Source organism: Gobius niger, assembly GCF_951799975.1.
Source record: "Gobius niger genome assembly, chromosome: 10".
Classification (NCBI taxonomy): domain Eukaryota; kingdom Metazoa; phylum Chordata; class Actinopteri; order Gobiiformes; family Gobiidae; genus Gobius; species Gobius niger.
Window position 1 is genome coordinate 23,804,354 of NC_136861.1, and position 18,246 is coordinate 23,822,599.

Genomic DNA, 18,246 nt, shown 5'->3' on the forward strand with positions numbered 1-18,246 from the left:
TTTCAGCCCAGCGCGTATGGCTATGGCTGGCTCATGGTCGACATTGCTTTCTCTTGAACATGGTTCCTGTTGGACGCATCTCTAAAACTCGAAGCCATGCGTAAATCCGCTAATTGACGCAGCCATTCTGAAAGGCGCATACCGGAAAAGTAGCTATATCTTTTGTTTTTTTCCCCTCCACGTTCTGCAACTTGACTCCTCCACCTTTCACTACCTCCGCAGGCCCCTCCCCGGGACAAGTTTGACAGCTTTGGGGCTTCACTCGGCAGGACTGCGGCGGCAACAGGCGGCGGACACACTCTCACTCACTTTTACCATCACCTGCGACTGTACTTATCGGATACGCGCGGGTTTTGCGTCTCTTTTCTGGCTATGGGGAACTACAGGAATCCACACACGTAGTCCCTTTTCTTTCCCCGGTTGAACATTGGAGTTAGTCGTTTCTTTCTTACTCTTTCTCTCCCCTTTTTTTTAATCATTGGAAGTCACGGATAAAACGGGTCAACATGTCAAAAAGCGCCAGTGAGGAGGTGAACAAGCTCACGGAAGGGACATACAAGGTGAGTGTGAAGAGTTTGTGGAAATATTGGGGGGAAATGTAGCCTATCCTTGAAACGAAGAAACGTGCGGGTCAGGCACTCTGCTATACTTCACAGGTGTTTTTTAACGAGTGTGGCACGTGAATGCACCAGCTTTCAACTTTACTGAAAAGTTTACATTACCAGGCTATCCCTTGTTATTTTCAGTGTGTATATATAACGATTTTCTTTTGATTGTGTAAAACGGTCACAGAGCAATATGGAAACTCGTTCTCTTCTCAGGTAAAATGACAGTTGTTGAATCACTAGATTGAGGATAATAGATAGCCCCACCCGAGGAGTGCCGTGAGTGCTTACTTTTTGAGATAGGCTGCCAACCTGCCCGACCCACCCTTTGCGTAACACTTCTGTGGAATGATGGCATCTGTTCTGTGTGCGCATGCTATTGACGTGTGGATGTTGTGGCTCATTTAACTGGAAATCCTCTGCATTGTGACTTGGTATTTTAGATATTGTTGCTACACAATTGCAGCAGTAACCCTCTTTTTATCCCCTCTGTTTTACTTTTCTGGGCTAAAGTAGCCTAATCCATGAGGCAGCAAATGACAAAGCAAATGCAGCAAAATGATACATGTCCAAAAACTATTATAATAAAACAGTTTTAAAATCCACTTTATTTCTTGCACATTATATAGCATAATCAGTTACCAACGCGCTAAGCAGTTTATGTTAAACAATGAAACATTTCCCATATTTGGTTTCACAAGTCCCCGCTAAAATAGTATAAAAGGTATTCATTAATCTAAACTGATTTAGCTATAACATTATATTTACCATTGTTAACATAAATTGTGTCAGTATAGCAACAGTTGCAGCTTTTTCTTCATGACACCTTAGGTTGAAAAAACAATTTTAAGTTTTTATAGCTCTCTCTCCCTTGAGACAGCCAGTAGCTCCTTGGTATGATGAAGCAGCCAGAGGTTTAATAATTTAGCTGGCTGTGTGTGTTGTGTGGTAAGATTATACAGCAAGTGTTCAGTTGCCATCACAAAATGCACGCTGCCCTATGAGCTCTCTGTGTGTCAGGATATGTGTCAGTAGTACAATGCACTATCCAACACCTTTACAGTGATTGATTCTGGGCAAATAAGTAAGTAAGTGCTTTATTTGTCATTGTACAACCGTACAACGAAATTGTGTTCAAGTGTTAGTCCTGACCTGCAGCGGAGGAAACCTGGCTGTCCTCAGTCTCCCCTGATCCTCTGAAACGTTGGACCTCCTCCTGGGTTTGTCCCTGTTTCAGAGGGTGGTGTCCTGCACTGGCCAGCTCCACCTCCTCCTCCTGTTCAGCTCCCTCCGCTCCAAAACAGTCTTTCACCATCTTCTGGGAAGAGCTTAGCAGTTAATCTGTTTTATTCTCCAGTGAACGTCCATTAGCCAGAACACTTGGGACAGAAGGCATGTGTGGCTTAGCTTTGAGTCTTGCCCGGATACCTCCTCGTTTGTCCCTATTTTTGTTTCCTGTAGCGCCTCTGGTAACGCCTCCACTGTGCTGCAGCTGTTGGGGGCTCTTGGTGCCTCTTCAGTGTTTCAGAAGAAGAAATTTTGTCCAATCCAACTTTATTTTTATAGCACATTTCATAAACAAGAGTTTCTGTTTAGAGAAGAAGACATTTGTAGATCTTAAATGTCTTAAGCTCATAAGCTAGCTGTTTGTTTACTTTTAAAAAGCTGCTTTCTTCTTGCCTGGCACAAGCCAGACTGATCCTCCATGTTAAGAGATACATGGGGGATACAGTCTGGAATTGTGCGATTTCAATTTCGCTGGCTCCGAAATTACCAAAACAAGCCAATCATAGCACAGGAGGCGGGAGTTAACGGTGCGTCCTCTTCCGCGCTAGGATTTCCCATCAAACATGTGCTCCTCCTGTAGCCAAAACAGTGAAGATGGTGGCCGCGACACAACGATCTTTTACCAGTGCCCTTCTGTTTTAACTGGACTTGTCCTTAAAGCCACAGTAAGAAGCTGCTCTGAGGGCTTTCACCAGAACATTTACTCAACTGCACGTGTGGACGACAAACAATCATGGCGGTGTTTGATTGGTTCGCTCTTGTTCAAACTGCGATCGTCAGCCCCGCCTCCAGTCTCGATTTGGAAATCGCGTCTTATTGTCACCATTTCCTGACTGTCTTTATAATACAGTCTGGCTTTGAGCCAGGCTAGCTTTCTTCAGGACCTTTATGGAGTCTTTGCTGTAAAAAGATCCACCGATCGCCACAAAAACACAGCAAAGATGTACAAAAGTATCCATTAAAACCATGTGGAACACAGAAACCACAAATGCCGTTCGCAGAAAAAGGTTAAAAACACAGCAGTGTAGCGAGGGAGGTTGCTGCTTGTTTACACGTCGCCAATATAGAGGGGGTTTACCCTGGACCACTTCCTTCTTTTGGTTTTTCAGGTACCCAATAGAATTTTCGTTAATAAAGAAAATTTGAAATCGCCAAAAATCAGGGGAGAGCGGGGTGGGTTGAGACACATAAAATATTTCTAGCTTTACTGCCAAGGCTTTCAACATTTTCAACACTCTCCAAAACACTGAATATATAGCTCTTAATCATGAGGCTTTGATATTCAGTAGAAACAGATTAATACAAATTTTAATTATTGTGATGACATGACCCGAGTCAGTAAGGGGTCACTATTCTGAAAACGTTTATCCATAACAGGAATATCTTATAGAATTGTTATTGTTTATTTGGCAAAGGTTATTAAAGCATAGTGTTCGTCATTACTGAACTTGAATTACTAACCTCGATAACCACCTACCGATAAGTCTGATCTATTATGTTTCCTGTAGACCTGACAGTTCCTCCTACAGATAAAGGGATACCAAGCATGACAACAGCAGTCTCTGGATTCACAAGTTCTATTAAGGTCTTCCTTGTCTGGGTTCACAAACAAAACAGAAGATCCACAATAACAGACCATCCACCAATTCTTCAAAACATGTTTACCAGGTGTCAGGGATGAAAGGTTTGGGACATCAATGTCATCTGTGTGAGTCAACTCCCACCACAACATTTGACCCAACGCTCGCTCCCCTGTCAGACATTGTAGATTTTGTCACCAGCAGCCAAAAAACAATGATTAAGATACCTACTTAGTCTTTAGATTATGACTATTAATTATGGAAATTATGATGAATTGATGGGTTTTGAGGTGTGTTTAGGATCGTTATCCATTAGAAGCCATTGTCTTTGACCTCAGCTTATGAACATATGGTGTTGTATTTGCATTCATAATTGGTCGGAACTGAATTGAAGTGAAGACGCAGGAGAGATTTTCTGCTGATGACACAACTTTTGCATGCCACTGTATTGAGTTTTGTTTCCTTCAACAGAATGTAATGGAACAGTTCAACCCAGGGCTGAGGAATCTGGTCAACCTGGGCAAGAACTATGAGAAAGCTGTGGCTGGTAAGAGGTTTCCTTTTTATATTGGATAAACAAATGAGGACATATTGAAATAACACTTATTTATTTAGTGTTTTACTTATGATTAAAACACACAATTTTAACACAAATGAACACAAGGGGAATTAGGGAAATTCGCAAATTCATTATAATGCATAAACTAGCTTACTTACTTGCATTACAAGGACACATTCTATTCTTTCCATACTCACATTCATCCAAACAGTACTTTAGTTATATGCTGCCTTACTAATAAGATTTTCATTTTATTTGTAGCGATGATTCTGGCCGGGAAGTTATATTTCGATGCTGTGTCAAAGGTTGGAGAGAATGCTACAACATCCCCAGTTTCTAGAGAATTGGGTAGGTTTTCATGTTTTCATGTTGGTGGCTTTATGGGTTAGTTAGTTAGTTACTCACTCTACTATGGTAAACGGTGAATGATGAAAAAGCCTGCACACTTACTCCAAAAAGACAGTATTTATTGAGACAATGTTTAATTTTTTCATCATTCACTATAACGACGCAATGGTAATGACTAATCAGTAACCATTTGGGTCCCTTGCTTGTTGAATTTGTAAAACCCATCGTATGTCATGGGTATGCTCCTGGTTTCTCACATCAAATGCACTATGGCTTAATCCTCCAGCTATTTGAACACTTGGTCAAGAACCTGAAGGCTGACAGCAGTCATCTTCCAGGGGACCATCCCATCCTTTATTATCACACATTTTTGTTTTAATAACCAGCAGTTTGGCAAATAGTTGTGTTATGCTTGTATGCAAGCAAGGCCATGCCTAATTTACAATTCAATTATGTTGGCACGTTGAGTCACAGCCATTAGTGGCATTCTTTGATTAAACCATAATTTGTTGGTCAACTCTCAAAAACTGCTAATTAATTTCAGCATCAGTGTAAAGCACCACCTGGCACTGCACTGTCTGGTTCCTGGCTCTGCAGTTCAGTGCATATTTGTTTTTCTAAACTATTGATGTGGGTAGAATATTTAGAATAATCATTATAAGTGACCACAGACAATGCTTTTAGCTTAGCAGAGTTATTGTGGTTTACCCACTGAAAATGCACAAACCTATAATACTGTTCCAGTGTAGTAGCTAAGCGGCTACAAAGTTGCTGAATGAATCTTGGGATTTCTCATGCGGGACAGCTCATGGATGTAGTGAGGCAGATCTGATGGAAACCTGAGCTCTAGTGACGCGAAGCCGGCTCGAAACTTGAGCCACTTGAGAGTCACTGGAGGACTAGTGCTCCTTGCCTGCTTTACCTTTGCCTCCTCCTGCTTCTGTGTCCTAGTTCAGATGTCAACACGGCTTTCATTCAAGCACTCCAATATCCACTCTGTTTATATTGTGAACAAACCATCCGATCCTCTCATCGATCAGGCAGGGGTTTGTACCAGAGGAGTTTGCATGTATATGTTAAGTTGCTTTATTTGTTAATATACAACAACTGTACAATGACATTTGTCCTCTGCATTTGACCCATACTTCGATGCTGCTGGGGGAAACCTGTCCGGAGCAGGGGGCAGCCTCATGGGGCGCCTGGGGACCAATCTCCAGATGTCAAGCCAGGTTAATGGTCAGAACCACCTGACTGGAGGATAGTGTATGTTTTCGGTTGATGGGGGAAACTGGAGCACCCGGAGGAAGCGCATCCAGACACAGGGAGAGAAACATGCAAACTCCACACAGAAAGGCCCGTATGGTCCGGGAAATGAACCCAGGAACTTTTGCTGTGTGGCAAGAGCGCTAACTGCTCAGCCATACCATTATTATTCACTGCACTGTTTTTGGTCTTGTAAATGTTGTAGATCATCGTCTGCTAAACTGGCACCAGAACCACTTTACATGATTCATGTTTGCATGCTGTGTCATGTGGCTGCAGCCAGTGTGGGTGTTTTCCTCGTTGCCCAAAACCACAGAGGACTCTGTGATGTGTCCTGCCAGTGATTTGACAGTGGCCAGGGTTGTCTGAGGCAATAGGCTTTATTCATTTATACACATTCAGAGGCATGTTCAGTTTGGGCTCATCCTATAAGACACCAGTGTTCTCCTCCGTGTTTTTCGTGAACTGTATCCAGGTATGACTTCATGAGGCAGGTTGGAGCCTGGATAAACAGGACTGTGACCTGCCTGCTTTTATCAGGGTTCAGTGTGCTGAGTATTGGCACTAGTGACTGAGACTGTCCACATAGTGACACAATCTCACAGTCTCGCTCCTCCTCATTACTTAGCACACCTGTTACTTGGCAACAGCAATCACAATAAACAATCTCGTCTCAATGGTTATGACGTGTAGCATTTGATACATAGGTATGAAATAACTGCAGTCCATTTAACCCATCAAGTATGGGAATACTGTTAAGTTAAGGTTTTAGAGTTAAATTATCTAAGAATGTTTCTTTTGTAGTGTATTTTTAAGCCCAATTGTCATAATGCTTCTTTTTTCATTATCTTGTCCTGTCAGTCACCAAAATGAGCTGCTCTTCTTTAGAGTCAGGTGTGGCCGAAGGCAGTGACTGAGGAGTTTGTTTACATGTCCACATGACAGTACAGCTGTCAGATAACATATTCAAATGTCTGACATTTCGGAACAGGGCATAGGCGTTATCTGTGTTTTACAGATAGACACAGTAATATTGTTCATGCTATACATTTGCATCACATTTACAGGTGTGTGGATTATGTCTCATCAACTTGAAGAAATGCAAATGAAGAAAAAAATGCAATGGGAAACTGCTCAAACATGATTCGAAGTAGTGCATCGGTACATGCTGTGTTAAGCTCCTTATTGCTGAATAGAAAAACTCACACAATATGTTGGAAAGAAACTATTCATCTTGGAGGCCATCTGGTTTGGACAGATTGCAATCACAAGTATTACCCACGACATTTTATTAGTTTTCGTTCTACTGAGGTCGTAGTTTTGTCACACAGCAGCAAAACCTAGCTCTGTATTTCAAGTAATGTCTTTCAAAGTAGTCATTCTCCTCTGACTTGAATCTTTGCTCTTGTTTTTGTGCCAGGTGTGGTTCTGATGGAAATCTCAGAGGTTCACCGGAAAGTTCATTATGAGCTGGAAGAAAATGTAAGTGCATTTATTTATACTGTACAAATATATATACATATATAATATATATATCTTTGACTAAGGAGATGCATCTCTGACATGCACAGAGATGCTTGGGGAGCTGCAGAGTCTGTGTGGAGACGCGTACAGGGTGGATACAGTAGATACACCTGTTGTGTTCTTTCCAGAGAAGACTAGACAGGCCTAAACATGCCCTCAGAGCACCAGCGGGGGTTCCTGCAAAACAATGCAGAGAAATAATATGCATGCTATTCTGAAAGATAAAGAAACTTGTCAATTGTGATTGTTTTTGTGCTTTATAAATATAGCACAAACCCACATCAAGGAGTTAAGAGAAACGACAATTCTGATTCATATAAATTGACAAAAAAATCTTTTGAATGTTTGAATCTTAAGGGGCATGTGGTTTTGTAAATGAAGGTTTGTGCCTCAGCTCTCTGTGTGGGGTTGTCTTATTAGTGAGTCACAGAATCAGTTCACAGCGTAAAATAGAAACAGTAAAGCCCTGATGAACCTGACTGAGGGTGTGTGCTGGATATTTGTGTGTTTAGTGAAGCCTGGATGTGCCCCACGTGGGTGCTAACTGTATGGCAACACGGTTCTGGTGATGGAAGCGCTTCAACACCCTCACAGTAACGACAGCGCTGCAGAAGGCTGTGGGCTTTCCCACGCTTTGTCACTGACTCATTCAGACGCGCAACCTTGGACTTGGCTCTCACCCCCGCACACACGCTCCATACTCTCTCCCAGTATCACTCCACTTCTCACTTTGAGACTAAAAGTGCTTTTCCTGTTATCTCCAGTGACAGAGAAGCTGACAAACTGGTCCATCCTCCTTATTGTATTTATACTCACCCATGTCTCTGTGTCCTTCTCTCCTCACGCCTCTTCATGAAGTTTAAAAGGTTTCATCGGGAGATCATCACAGAGCTGGAAAAGAAAACTGACATGGATGTCAAATACATGACAGTGAGTAGACTGCATTTTGAGCGTCTGTCAATAACAAAATAACTTTGTTCTAAAGTGCTAACAGAAGTTAATTTCAGTATTTAAGAATGAAATAACTTTTTTATAACATGGTCTGATGACATTACAATACATTTTTCTAGGCCACTTATAAGAGGTACCAAATGGAACACAAGATGAAGCAGGATTCTCTAGAGAAGTCTCATTCAGACTTGAAGAAACTAAGAAGAAAAAGCCAAGGCAAGAACGCCAACAAGTATGAAAACAAGGAAAGTGAGGTGAGTAGAAGTTTTAGTGTGTGCAGGCTCATCAAGGCCGACCGCTGTGCTTTGCAAAATCATTAAATAATACATTCCTCACTCACACACAAACTGGGACTTTGTGCTATGCTAATTGTAGCTAAAATGTCAGTCTTGTCAGCAAATTCCCTTGGGTGTGTCTGTACATCTGTCATTCACAGGGACACTTTGAAGTTAAAGGAATTAGGAACAGGTTCAAGACAGTACCAAGTGTCCTTTTTTTTCCTTTCTTTTTTAATAACAATTTAGCTTCTGAAAGTTGACACATTCTTGAAGCCCTTCCTTGAAGCTGAAGCTACCGGTTTGCAGAGAGGCTAAAGGATAAATTGTCTGAGCTTAGTGAGTCCAATTTGAGGATCGACTTTGCAAACTAACATGTATATCCACTCAAATGTGTAGCTACATGCTCTCCCTGCGCACCAAATAACTATTCAGCCGTGAGTCACCATTGGGTAGACGAAGGTGCGTACGTAAGCCTGACCAGTGGCTGTTTTTCTCCAGCACCAACTGCTCTTGATTCAAGATTCCAGCATCTGAATAGCACTTTATTTTTGTATTCACAGTATTCATTATCTAGAACCACCAACCGGAATGAGCAAAAGCAATATTTTTGTGCTGGGGCAAACAAGTGACTATTTTGTACTATCTCAAACCTACCACACGGCATCAAAACTTAGAAGCTAAAAAATCACTGATCGTTTTGGAAAAATGTATGAAGGTGAGAAGCAAAGTGGGGAAACTAGGCAGATTATTTCTTTTATCTGAGCTGACACTGTTGTTTCAATAGGGACTCACAGATATAAATGTGTTGTGTTGTGTCGCTGCAGCCTTTGTTTTAAGAAAAGAAACCAAAAGAATGTAATGACTAACTTATACTAAATACTAAACTAAAATCACAATTGTTAACGGTACGTTGTATAATTGCTGATCACCTTTTTATTGTCAAATGTACATTTTTCCATTTATGTCCCATAATTTCCCACCGAGCTGACTTCTGTTTAAATGGTTCGCCAACACACGCGGTCTGAGCTGATAAGTCGGAGCTTCCCTTTGAAGTGTAAGCCGATATTTTATAATGACTGCAACAGCGAGTAGGCTATTTGGAAGGAATACATCACCTTTTGTTACCCTGCATCCTTTGTGTTGCTTGTGTATTGTCAATAAAAGGGAACACATTGATGCTAGGCATGTGGCTCTCAAGATAAGCAAACCTGTTTTATCAAAAGAGTTTCCGCATTATTTAACTTATTCTCCAAATGTTAACTAATGTCATCTTTTCCTTATGCGTGTTGGCAGTGCCTGGAGACCTTGACGACGCGGCAGATGGATATGCAGTTGTTTATTGCAGATGGCTGTAAAGAGGCGTTACTGGAGGAGAAAAGACGCTTCTGTTTCCTTGTGGACAAACACTGCATGTTCGCGTACCAAACTGCTGCTTTCCATGACAAGGTTATTCCAATGCAAAATGCATGCTGATGTTTGTTTTTTTATCTCTGTTTGCTCAACTCTTGTTTGTGCTTTCTGTTTTTGTTGAGCAGGCCAAGGATATTCTCAAAGCAAAGATAAACACGTGGCAGGATCAGTGTAACGATGCCACAGACATGCCCGACAATGTCCTGACCATGATCGAAGCTCTGCGCGCACCAGTGTCCATCACGCCTATGCCCTCCCCCTCGCCATCTCGTCATAGTGTGGTAGGTCTTTACCTTTTCCCACATGAACTTATGTGTCTCTAAGTATTTCCTTTTGTCACCGGCAGAACATATCTGATCCCCCGGCTCCCCCGAAAAAGGCTCAAATTAGTCCACTAGCAAACCTGTTTGATCAAGGAAACCAGGAACCAGGTAAATGTTATTTGTACAATGATATTTTCCACACCGCTCTGCTGAATCATTTAATAACATAGTATAATGTATTTTTGATTGACTGCGTGTTAAAAGTCCCATGTGTGCTTGCCTTTGTCAGTTTCAGACCATGGTGATGACGGGGGCCTCTCCAGGTCTGTGTCTGTGGCCACAGGTCTGAATCACGTGGTCAAAAGGCCTCGTGTGCGAACCATCTTCCCACACAATGCTGGCAACAACAGCACTCTGATCAGCTTTGATGAAGGGGACTTCATAGTTCTGCTCATCCCTGATGAGAGGGACGGCTGGATGTACGGAGAACTGGAAAAGAATGGAAAGTTAGTCAAATAGGCCTACTCTCTTATCACTGCACATTCTGCTCTATGTGTGAACTAGAAGCTCTCGTCACACATTCAAACATGATTGTTCTGTTTGAGTCCCTTTATGTGGTCAGAACTGCTTTGTCCAGTGAGTTAAATGGTTCCAGTCTCATAGTTGTGCAAGCACTGTGTATAAAACACACAACTGTAGGCTCTGAAGAAACGCGTTGTAATGATGAAATCCAAGTGCAGATTCAGGCTATAGTGAAGGTGATTCCAGTGAGGGAGAGAGAACCACACAAACCCCATGCTGCTCATTTCCCTGACAGATTTATGCTGTAACTCATGCCACGTTAAGTATTAATAACCCGATGTTTGTCACTACAGTTGGCATCACCTAACTGAAATCTTCATATCATCCAAGTTGTTGGATTTCTCTGTCAGCCCCTTTTATATTTGTTCAGACACATGTTGTGACTCACTGAATAGTGCTACATTTATGGTGAAACCATAAAAACCAAAAGTGCTTTGTTCAAAATGTATTGTTGTAGATCCAACTGCAATGTGTTTCCCTGAAGCAAATCCAAACAAACAGCGCTGTTTTTCTAAATACCTTACCCTGTTGTTACCAATATCCAGCGCGCCTTTATCCCAAATATGGAGGGGAGTCAAAAATGGGGTGGCTGTATTGTGTATTACATGTACTAATTTACATGTAAATTCTCAGATATTTTCTCCTCTTCTGTTTATCCAAAATGCTGTGGCATTTCTTAGCTCACCATTCTGAAGTCAAGTTTATTTTTGAACATGTGTAGGCTGTAACAAATGACTGTATGATTTCTCTTGGTGAGAAGCACCATAAGTGCAGGTCATTGGTGTTGTGACTCTGATACATTATGCTCATCAGAATAGTTTGTTTTGCAGTACAGACTATTATAACAATTATAGTCTACTCTAACCTCTAATCATGTACAGTTCTGTCTTAATTGTGAATGCTTAAAATATTATTGTGTGTACTGATTTCAGGACAATATCTAATATAAGTGTCCTCGTCTGTGCAGGAGGGGCTGGTTCCCTTCGTCGTACTGCCGTGCAGTCACTGAGCCACTGGTGAATAACAACAGGTAAAGAAACGTGTCCAGTGTCCAGGCTCATGTTGCAGCCAGCTGTATTGTTGGCAGGGCTTCCTCCTGTTACTCCCGTTAGACTGATAACCTTTATAATTCAGTGCTGGGCTCTCCTCTTCCTAAACCTTTGATTCCCAAAGTGTTTTATGCCTTATTCATGTTTTAATTTAATATGGGGAGTTGTCTTCAGGCTTTTCTTGAATTAGGTAATTCCCTCTTGCTTGAACATCTTAGATCTAACATACTACTCCTCCCTCAGAGAGACTCTTACAAAGTACAGAAACCACAGTTTAGACTACATCATGCACTGGAGACACTGATGATACCTTACTGTACATTACACAAGGCTATTCTCTTTCGAAAAGAGACATGTGTCATGATTTATAGAACAAAGGTAAATGCAAAATCCGCTGAGTTTGTTGTTAGTTGAGCTAAGATTAAGGTGTCCCTAAGGTTAAAGTGTCCCTGTAGGAACATTTGTCCTCGCCACATAATCCATCATTCAGCACTGCTGAGGCAACCTGCCAGGAACTGTGGCTGTGTTTGTCGAAACGTCCAGAGTTTTGTCATTCAAAACAATATTATTAAAGGAATAGGCCACCGTTATTACATACCGAGATATGTTCTTACCTTAGCTTTGACGAGTTCTTTAGGACCTGTCTGATCTTCACCCGTGCCTTCAATCACGTAAACACAGCACAGACGGCGTTAGCATTTAGCCTCTCCCTCTCTCCACTATAGCTCCAAAACAGGTCAAGATAGAAGCTACCAAGCTCTTCCACGTTTTCCCTATTTAAATATGGTTACGTGAAGTGTTACACTACAAAGTATAATTACACAAAATTAAACAATGTGGATTTTCTAAGCGGATAAAAGGGGGAACTATAATGTAAGGCGTAATAATACCAGGAGTAATTTGGCATCCGCACAGTAAAGTGAAGATTACTGCGCAGTAAAGTGAAGATTACTGCGTGGATTTGGTAGCTTCTATCTTGACCTGTTTTGGAGCTATAGTGGAGAGCAGGAGAGGCTAAATGCTAACGCTGTCTGCGCTGTGTTTACGTGACTGAAGGCACAGGGGAAGACCAGACAGGTCCTAAAGAACTCGTCAAAGCTAAGGTAAGAACATATCTCAGTATGTAAAAACGGTGGCCTATTCCTTTAAGTAAACAAAGAGTTAACAACTCTGCATGGCCACAACTGTTGCATACCTCTAACACAATACAGCATGAGAAATCATTATTTAATTAATTACTGAATGTAAATTTGGAACAATGAACAATGTGACTGCACAATCTCCATCTATGTTCTCCTCAGATATTTTCTTTACATGTCTGTCATCTTCTTCCCAGCGTCTCTGTGGCCCCGTACCGCAGCAGGAGTGTGGTGAACCTGCACCATCAGGACACCGAGACTGACGAGGCGACCATGGTGCTGCCCCCTGCGGACTACTGTGACACGTCGTATCAAAACCCAGCCAAAAACAGCATCTACTCCACAAACAACCACCACCAGCCCTCACCCACTCCCTCCGCAGCCTCTTCCTCATCATCAGATCCAAACACGGCAAGTCTTTCATCTCATGTTTGTGTCTTCTTGTATTTTAACTGTATAGGAAAGAAGGCATGTGTAAACTGACGAAGATAGTTGCCCTAGAAGTGAGTCAGAAACGTGAATGAACTGAAAGACCTTTCGCCAGTTTTGTAGCATGTGACATTTGACATTCCTTGCTACTTGTTGTCAGGTGGCTGAAGGTGTATACAGTAGATGCTTTCCTCAGCTCTTTTCTGTTGATGAAGGCCTTTGAGTGTAAATTGGTGGTGTCATTGCCTTGAAACTTGAGCCCTCTGTGATACATTTGGTGTCACCTGACTTTCCCAATAATGGCAGCCAAATATTTCTATGCCGTGAGAGACCAGTACTCTAGTTTCATTTGACTTCCTTCATCTTATTATTCATTACTAAAATAATAAGTCTTTTTCTTGTGGATTTAAAAACTAGACGTTTCCGAAATGGGAATAGCTGGCACAAAACTCCTCCAACTTGTGGTTAGTAAAACCTGCTTACCGTTTGAATTATACCCTCACTTCTCTTTATTACAGTCTCATGTCTGACTAGTGGCCAGAGCTTGTTGTTCAAGACACTGACATGTGCTATTACTGTATCCCCGAGTCTTGATTTACATATTATGCAAAGAAAGAGCAAAAGCTGTGGCATTATTTTCAGAAGCTAAATGTAAATACTTGGCGGCCAGTGTTTGCACCATCATCCGAGCAGCAAACACTGGCTTCACTTTTATGGACGAGGTGTGGGCTGTTCATGGTGTTTCTGTTTCTCTGCCTCTGAGTGTTGTTTGTAAAATAACGCCTTTTATGTTTATAGCTGGGCGCATTAATGTAGGCATGTGTTTTGAAATGCATAACCGTGGTAAATGCTACAGAGACAATAACGGTGTCTTTTGCTTATATCTGAGAGAAGTGACGGACATTAACGCAAAACTTTAATGTCATTTAAGTTTGAATTATCTAAAGGTGACTGTAGTTTTTCTTCCTCCTGCCTGTGTAATATAAGGAGCAGTTTTCACAGTGTTTGTTCCTCATTCCTTTGGGCTGGTCCCATCGGTTTTATCTGCACATCCCCACACCTGCCCTTCTCCTTTGCATACCTATCATTTCATCACTCTCTGTCCAGACGACTAAAGGTTGTTTCCACATTAGCTCAACACCTATTTTGTTTGCAGTGACTCAGGAGTTTGCTTTCTTACACAAACAAATCTCAGAATAGAACAGGTTTATGTTGCGTCCAGCAGAGGGTCTGCGTTCCTCCTCTTATTGTATTAGTGCATTGTTGGTTACTAATGTGTATCTTTGTCTTGTACTTAAGGAAAAGGGCCATTGATCATTAAGTTTATTTTTGAAGAAGTATGCCATGATTGTTGTGAATACTAGAGCCAGTTTCCGACCAAGCAGGTTGGTCCAGAGAGCGAAAGGTGAGAGGTGGCAGTCTGGGGAGGTGGGGTTACCCAGGAATGCACTGTCACTGTAAGGAAAAATGCTCCCTCGCTGGTTTGGCCTTTTGTACCGAGGACGGGTAAGAGGAGGGCGTTTGTTTGGAGATGGGTCAGGATAGGGCTACAACATTTTGAATAAAATGTTGCGATTTGTGATGGTTTTGAAATGTTTTCTTTTCATATTGCACTTTATTAAATAAGTTCATAAGCTTTTACTTGAGAGAAACTATGCACAATTATTGACACAAGGACATGTATAGAGAGATCTAAACTACAAGATCAGCAGTGTCTATACATGAGAAATCCATATGGAGAAATACGTTATATTCATATTCATCGGATATTAATACTTAAGTAATTGGTGTTGTTGCGGTAGTGACCTGAACTGATACTGAATCAGGATCACTCACTAACATTATTGTTGCTTTTATAAGAAAACATGGGTGTTTTTATCTACGCATGATGCACTAGTCAGGCTTGAGAAATGTCTGTTTTACACAAATGAAGGCAAAGGGAGTGGATGCTTCTGAGAGATAACGCTACAACAGGGATTATTTGGTGCACAGTTCCTTCGCATTCACTGCGATCCACTGTTGACACCTAGTGGTAGCTATGACACATTACAGGAATGAAAATGCAACCACTTCCTTGTTGTGCTGTATTTCAGTTACAGTAATGTTCAAGCAGAGGTGGGTAGTTCTCAGTTACATGTACTCAAGTACATTTACTTGAGTAACCTTTTGACATAATTGCACATTTGCAAATACTTTTTTCATACAGTATGTTTCACTTCTACTTGAGTAATGTTAAAATGAAGTATCTGCACTCATGAGTAAAAATAAAAAAGTAACTTGTGCCATTGTGATTAAATCTTTAAGTGAAATATCTTCATTTTGATTCACATAATAGATGTGTTTTAGTTGAAAAAGGAGAATCAAGTGCTTCACAGAGGATCACAAAAACATTACATTACAGAAAAATTAACATAGAAAAAATCACAATCACAGCCTAGTCAAGTAAAAGCTCGTCTGAAGAGAAGTGTCCAGCTGCTTTTTGAAGAATCAACAGAGTCTGCTATACGTAGCAACAGAGGAATGACGAGTCTCCTCTGGTTTTAAAGTGGGTCCTTGGGACAGTGAGGAGGTTCTGGCCCGAGGACCTAAGGGTGCGACTGTTCTATCATGTTTTGTTTTGTTTCTCATAATTTACGCCACGACTGAATCGTAAATCAGACTTTTATGCTGAAACAGTTACTCAGTACTCAAGGAAAATTTTCTCCAAGTACTTGTTTACTCTTTCTTGAGTAAATATTTAAGTCACTACTTTTTCCATGCCGTTGCCATGGGAATACCTTCAGTGAACAGCTGATTGTTGTTACGTGGCTGATGATGCGTTGCACGAGTGTGAACACAGACTGAACTAACTTGAAGTGAATTCAGCTGAAACTAGGCGGTCTTGGGTCGACCCATAAGGACCACCAACATGTGTGAAAACGCCCCACGTTTTTTGCTCCCACCCCTCTCAATCATCACTGCATTAGTGGAACCAATATCGGTTCAAGGCTCAGGTCACAATAATATACACATCAGAACCTAGTTTAAACTCCTTTTCCTGTGGCTCTTACCCTCAGAAATAGTCTAGTTAAATTTTAACACAAGCCTCTTGAGATGGCCAGGTCTGAAACGCCAAACAATTGTCTTTTTTGATTGGGTCTGAGATGTGTTGTGTTTTTCACAGATGGCACAATCCAACGGCACCTCCAGACCAGCGTCTGCCCCATATCTGGCGTAAGTCACTCAGATCCCTCAGTAGCATTATCCTTCCTGCATTTGTTCTGATGCTAAATTCTTTTTCCCACAGTGGAGGAAACCCTTTTGCTACTGTCCGGCTACGTCCCACTGTCACCAATGACCGCTCGGCACCAGTCATTTGATGTGGCCCCGTATGAGTCTCCCACCTGCTGCAGGACCCAGACTTTGTCATTGAAAAACTTTTGGTCCAGTCCAGGTGAAACGGAACTTGGCCAGCACTGACTTGAAAAATGCCATTGGATTATGAGATCTCCTGACTGCAAACTCTCAGACACTCCTATATTTAAGACTTTTTCTCTGTAAGTTCTGTAAGTCTTTAGTTTGTGGTGGTGATGATATGCAAGTTACCACGTTTGGACCTGCACTTGACACATTTAATAAATATGGTCAAAATACCTGTCGCTTTGCATAGTGAATGTTACATGTTATTATTGTTGCCATAGGACAGTAGAAATTTGTACTGTTGAGGACTGTATTTAAGATGTGTGTGTGTCACTATTGCTTATGATAAAATTAACTCTGCTGCAAAAAAAAAAAAACATTTTACTCCGAATAAAAAGCCCAGAGATGATCTCCATCCAAGTGTCTTATACTTGTACGACAAACGCAAATGCAAGTGTTTCTGCCTGTTTCTGTAAGATATCAGTCTACGATGGAAGTTTCCATCATCGACAGAGGTTCTTTAGTTGTCATCCGGTCTTGGTAGTTTACAGAAAGACAGTGTAAGAACCTTTGTCTACAGTGTTTATTGCCATCAACATTTTTTGTTTTAAGATTATCACGTCTTTGCCTTAACCATGGACATACGATTCTTATTATAAATATATTTAAATCAAATTGTGGACAAATATAGTGCAATTATTTTTGCTTTAATTATTACAATTATTTTATTACCGCAGTGTGTGTGCACTTTTTGGGTTTAAGCCCAATACTGCATATGTAAATAAAGATTATTTCTGCATTGTGTCCTCCCCTTTGTAAATAAATACACAGATATGTGTTGCGCTGGTGGATGTTAATGTCATGCAATTAAGACTCCCAATCAATGTTTTGCGTAGCATTATTTAATTACAGTAACTTGTGTATAAAAGAACCCCAAACAGCATGTGCAGTTTTCTGATGTAAGGTTTAAAATAATTCCCTATTTCTACCAGACAGCTTTATAACATGTTACAACAATGGAAGACATTGACTATTGATTAAACCCAATAACTGGAACAGACTCAGTTGATTGTCTGGGTTGGAAATAAAAAGTCCACACATAATCGATAACTGGCGTGTCTGATTCTGCTCCACGTGTCAAACGAGGAGGCTGCAGTTTGAAAGTACACCCAGAAGTGGAGTAAAGTCCTACAGTGATTGGCTGTAAAAGCTGAGAGCTTGTCTGATTGTATGTTCCTGAGGTCTGCATTGGCCCTGGAAAAGCACAATCTAGCAGATTAAATAGTCAGTGCAAATATGGCCCCTACATCGATAAAAATAAACAAGTATTTACATGGTATTATTATCCCCATCATTTAGAAAAGTTCTCATGCAATCATCAGTCATTTTGAATATATGATTTGTATTGGCTAATTGAGCCAAAATTAATCCATTGGCAAAAATTAAAGCACTTAATCACTAAGCAGAAGGGAAAAAAAAGAATATTCTTATCAAAATATTAGGTATGTAATATACAACTGGGACAATCTGCTCATATTAAAATAACTCAACTTAAATCACAAAACAAAAAAGTGGAATTT

At 41.0% G+C, this 18,246-nt stretch overlaps 1 protein-coding gene across 1 annotated transcript; it reads left to right on the forward strand.

Annotated features, from left to right (window-relative positions):
- Nucleotides 1–227: 227 nt before the first annotated feature.
- baiap2l1b (BAR/IMD domain containing adaptor protein 2 like 1b) lies at nucleotides 228–17,403 on the forward strand. Its single transcript, XM_079565000.1, has 14 exons — nucleotides 228–560; nucleotides 3,944–4,019; nucleotides 4,293–4,379; nucleotides 7,063–7,124; nucleotides 8,025–8,096; nucleotides 8,237–8,371; nucleotides 9,689–9,841; nucleotides 9,931–10,086; nucleotides 10,152–10,236; nucleotides 10,358–10,574; nucleotides 11,618–11,680; nucleotides 13,036–13,249; nucleotides 16,431–16,480; nucleotides 16,554–17,403. Exons 1-14 carry the CDS (start codon nucleotides 507–509, stop codon nucleotides 16,624–16,626), a joined length of 1,497 nt encoding a protein of 498 aa, XP_079421126.1. The 5' UTR covers nucleotides 228–506; the 3' UTR covers nucleotides 16,627–17,403.
- The last annotated feature ends 843 nt before the right edge of the window (nucleotides 17,404–18,246 follow it).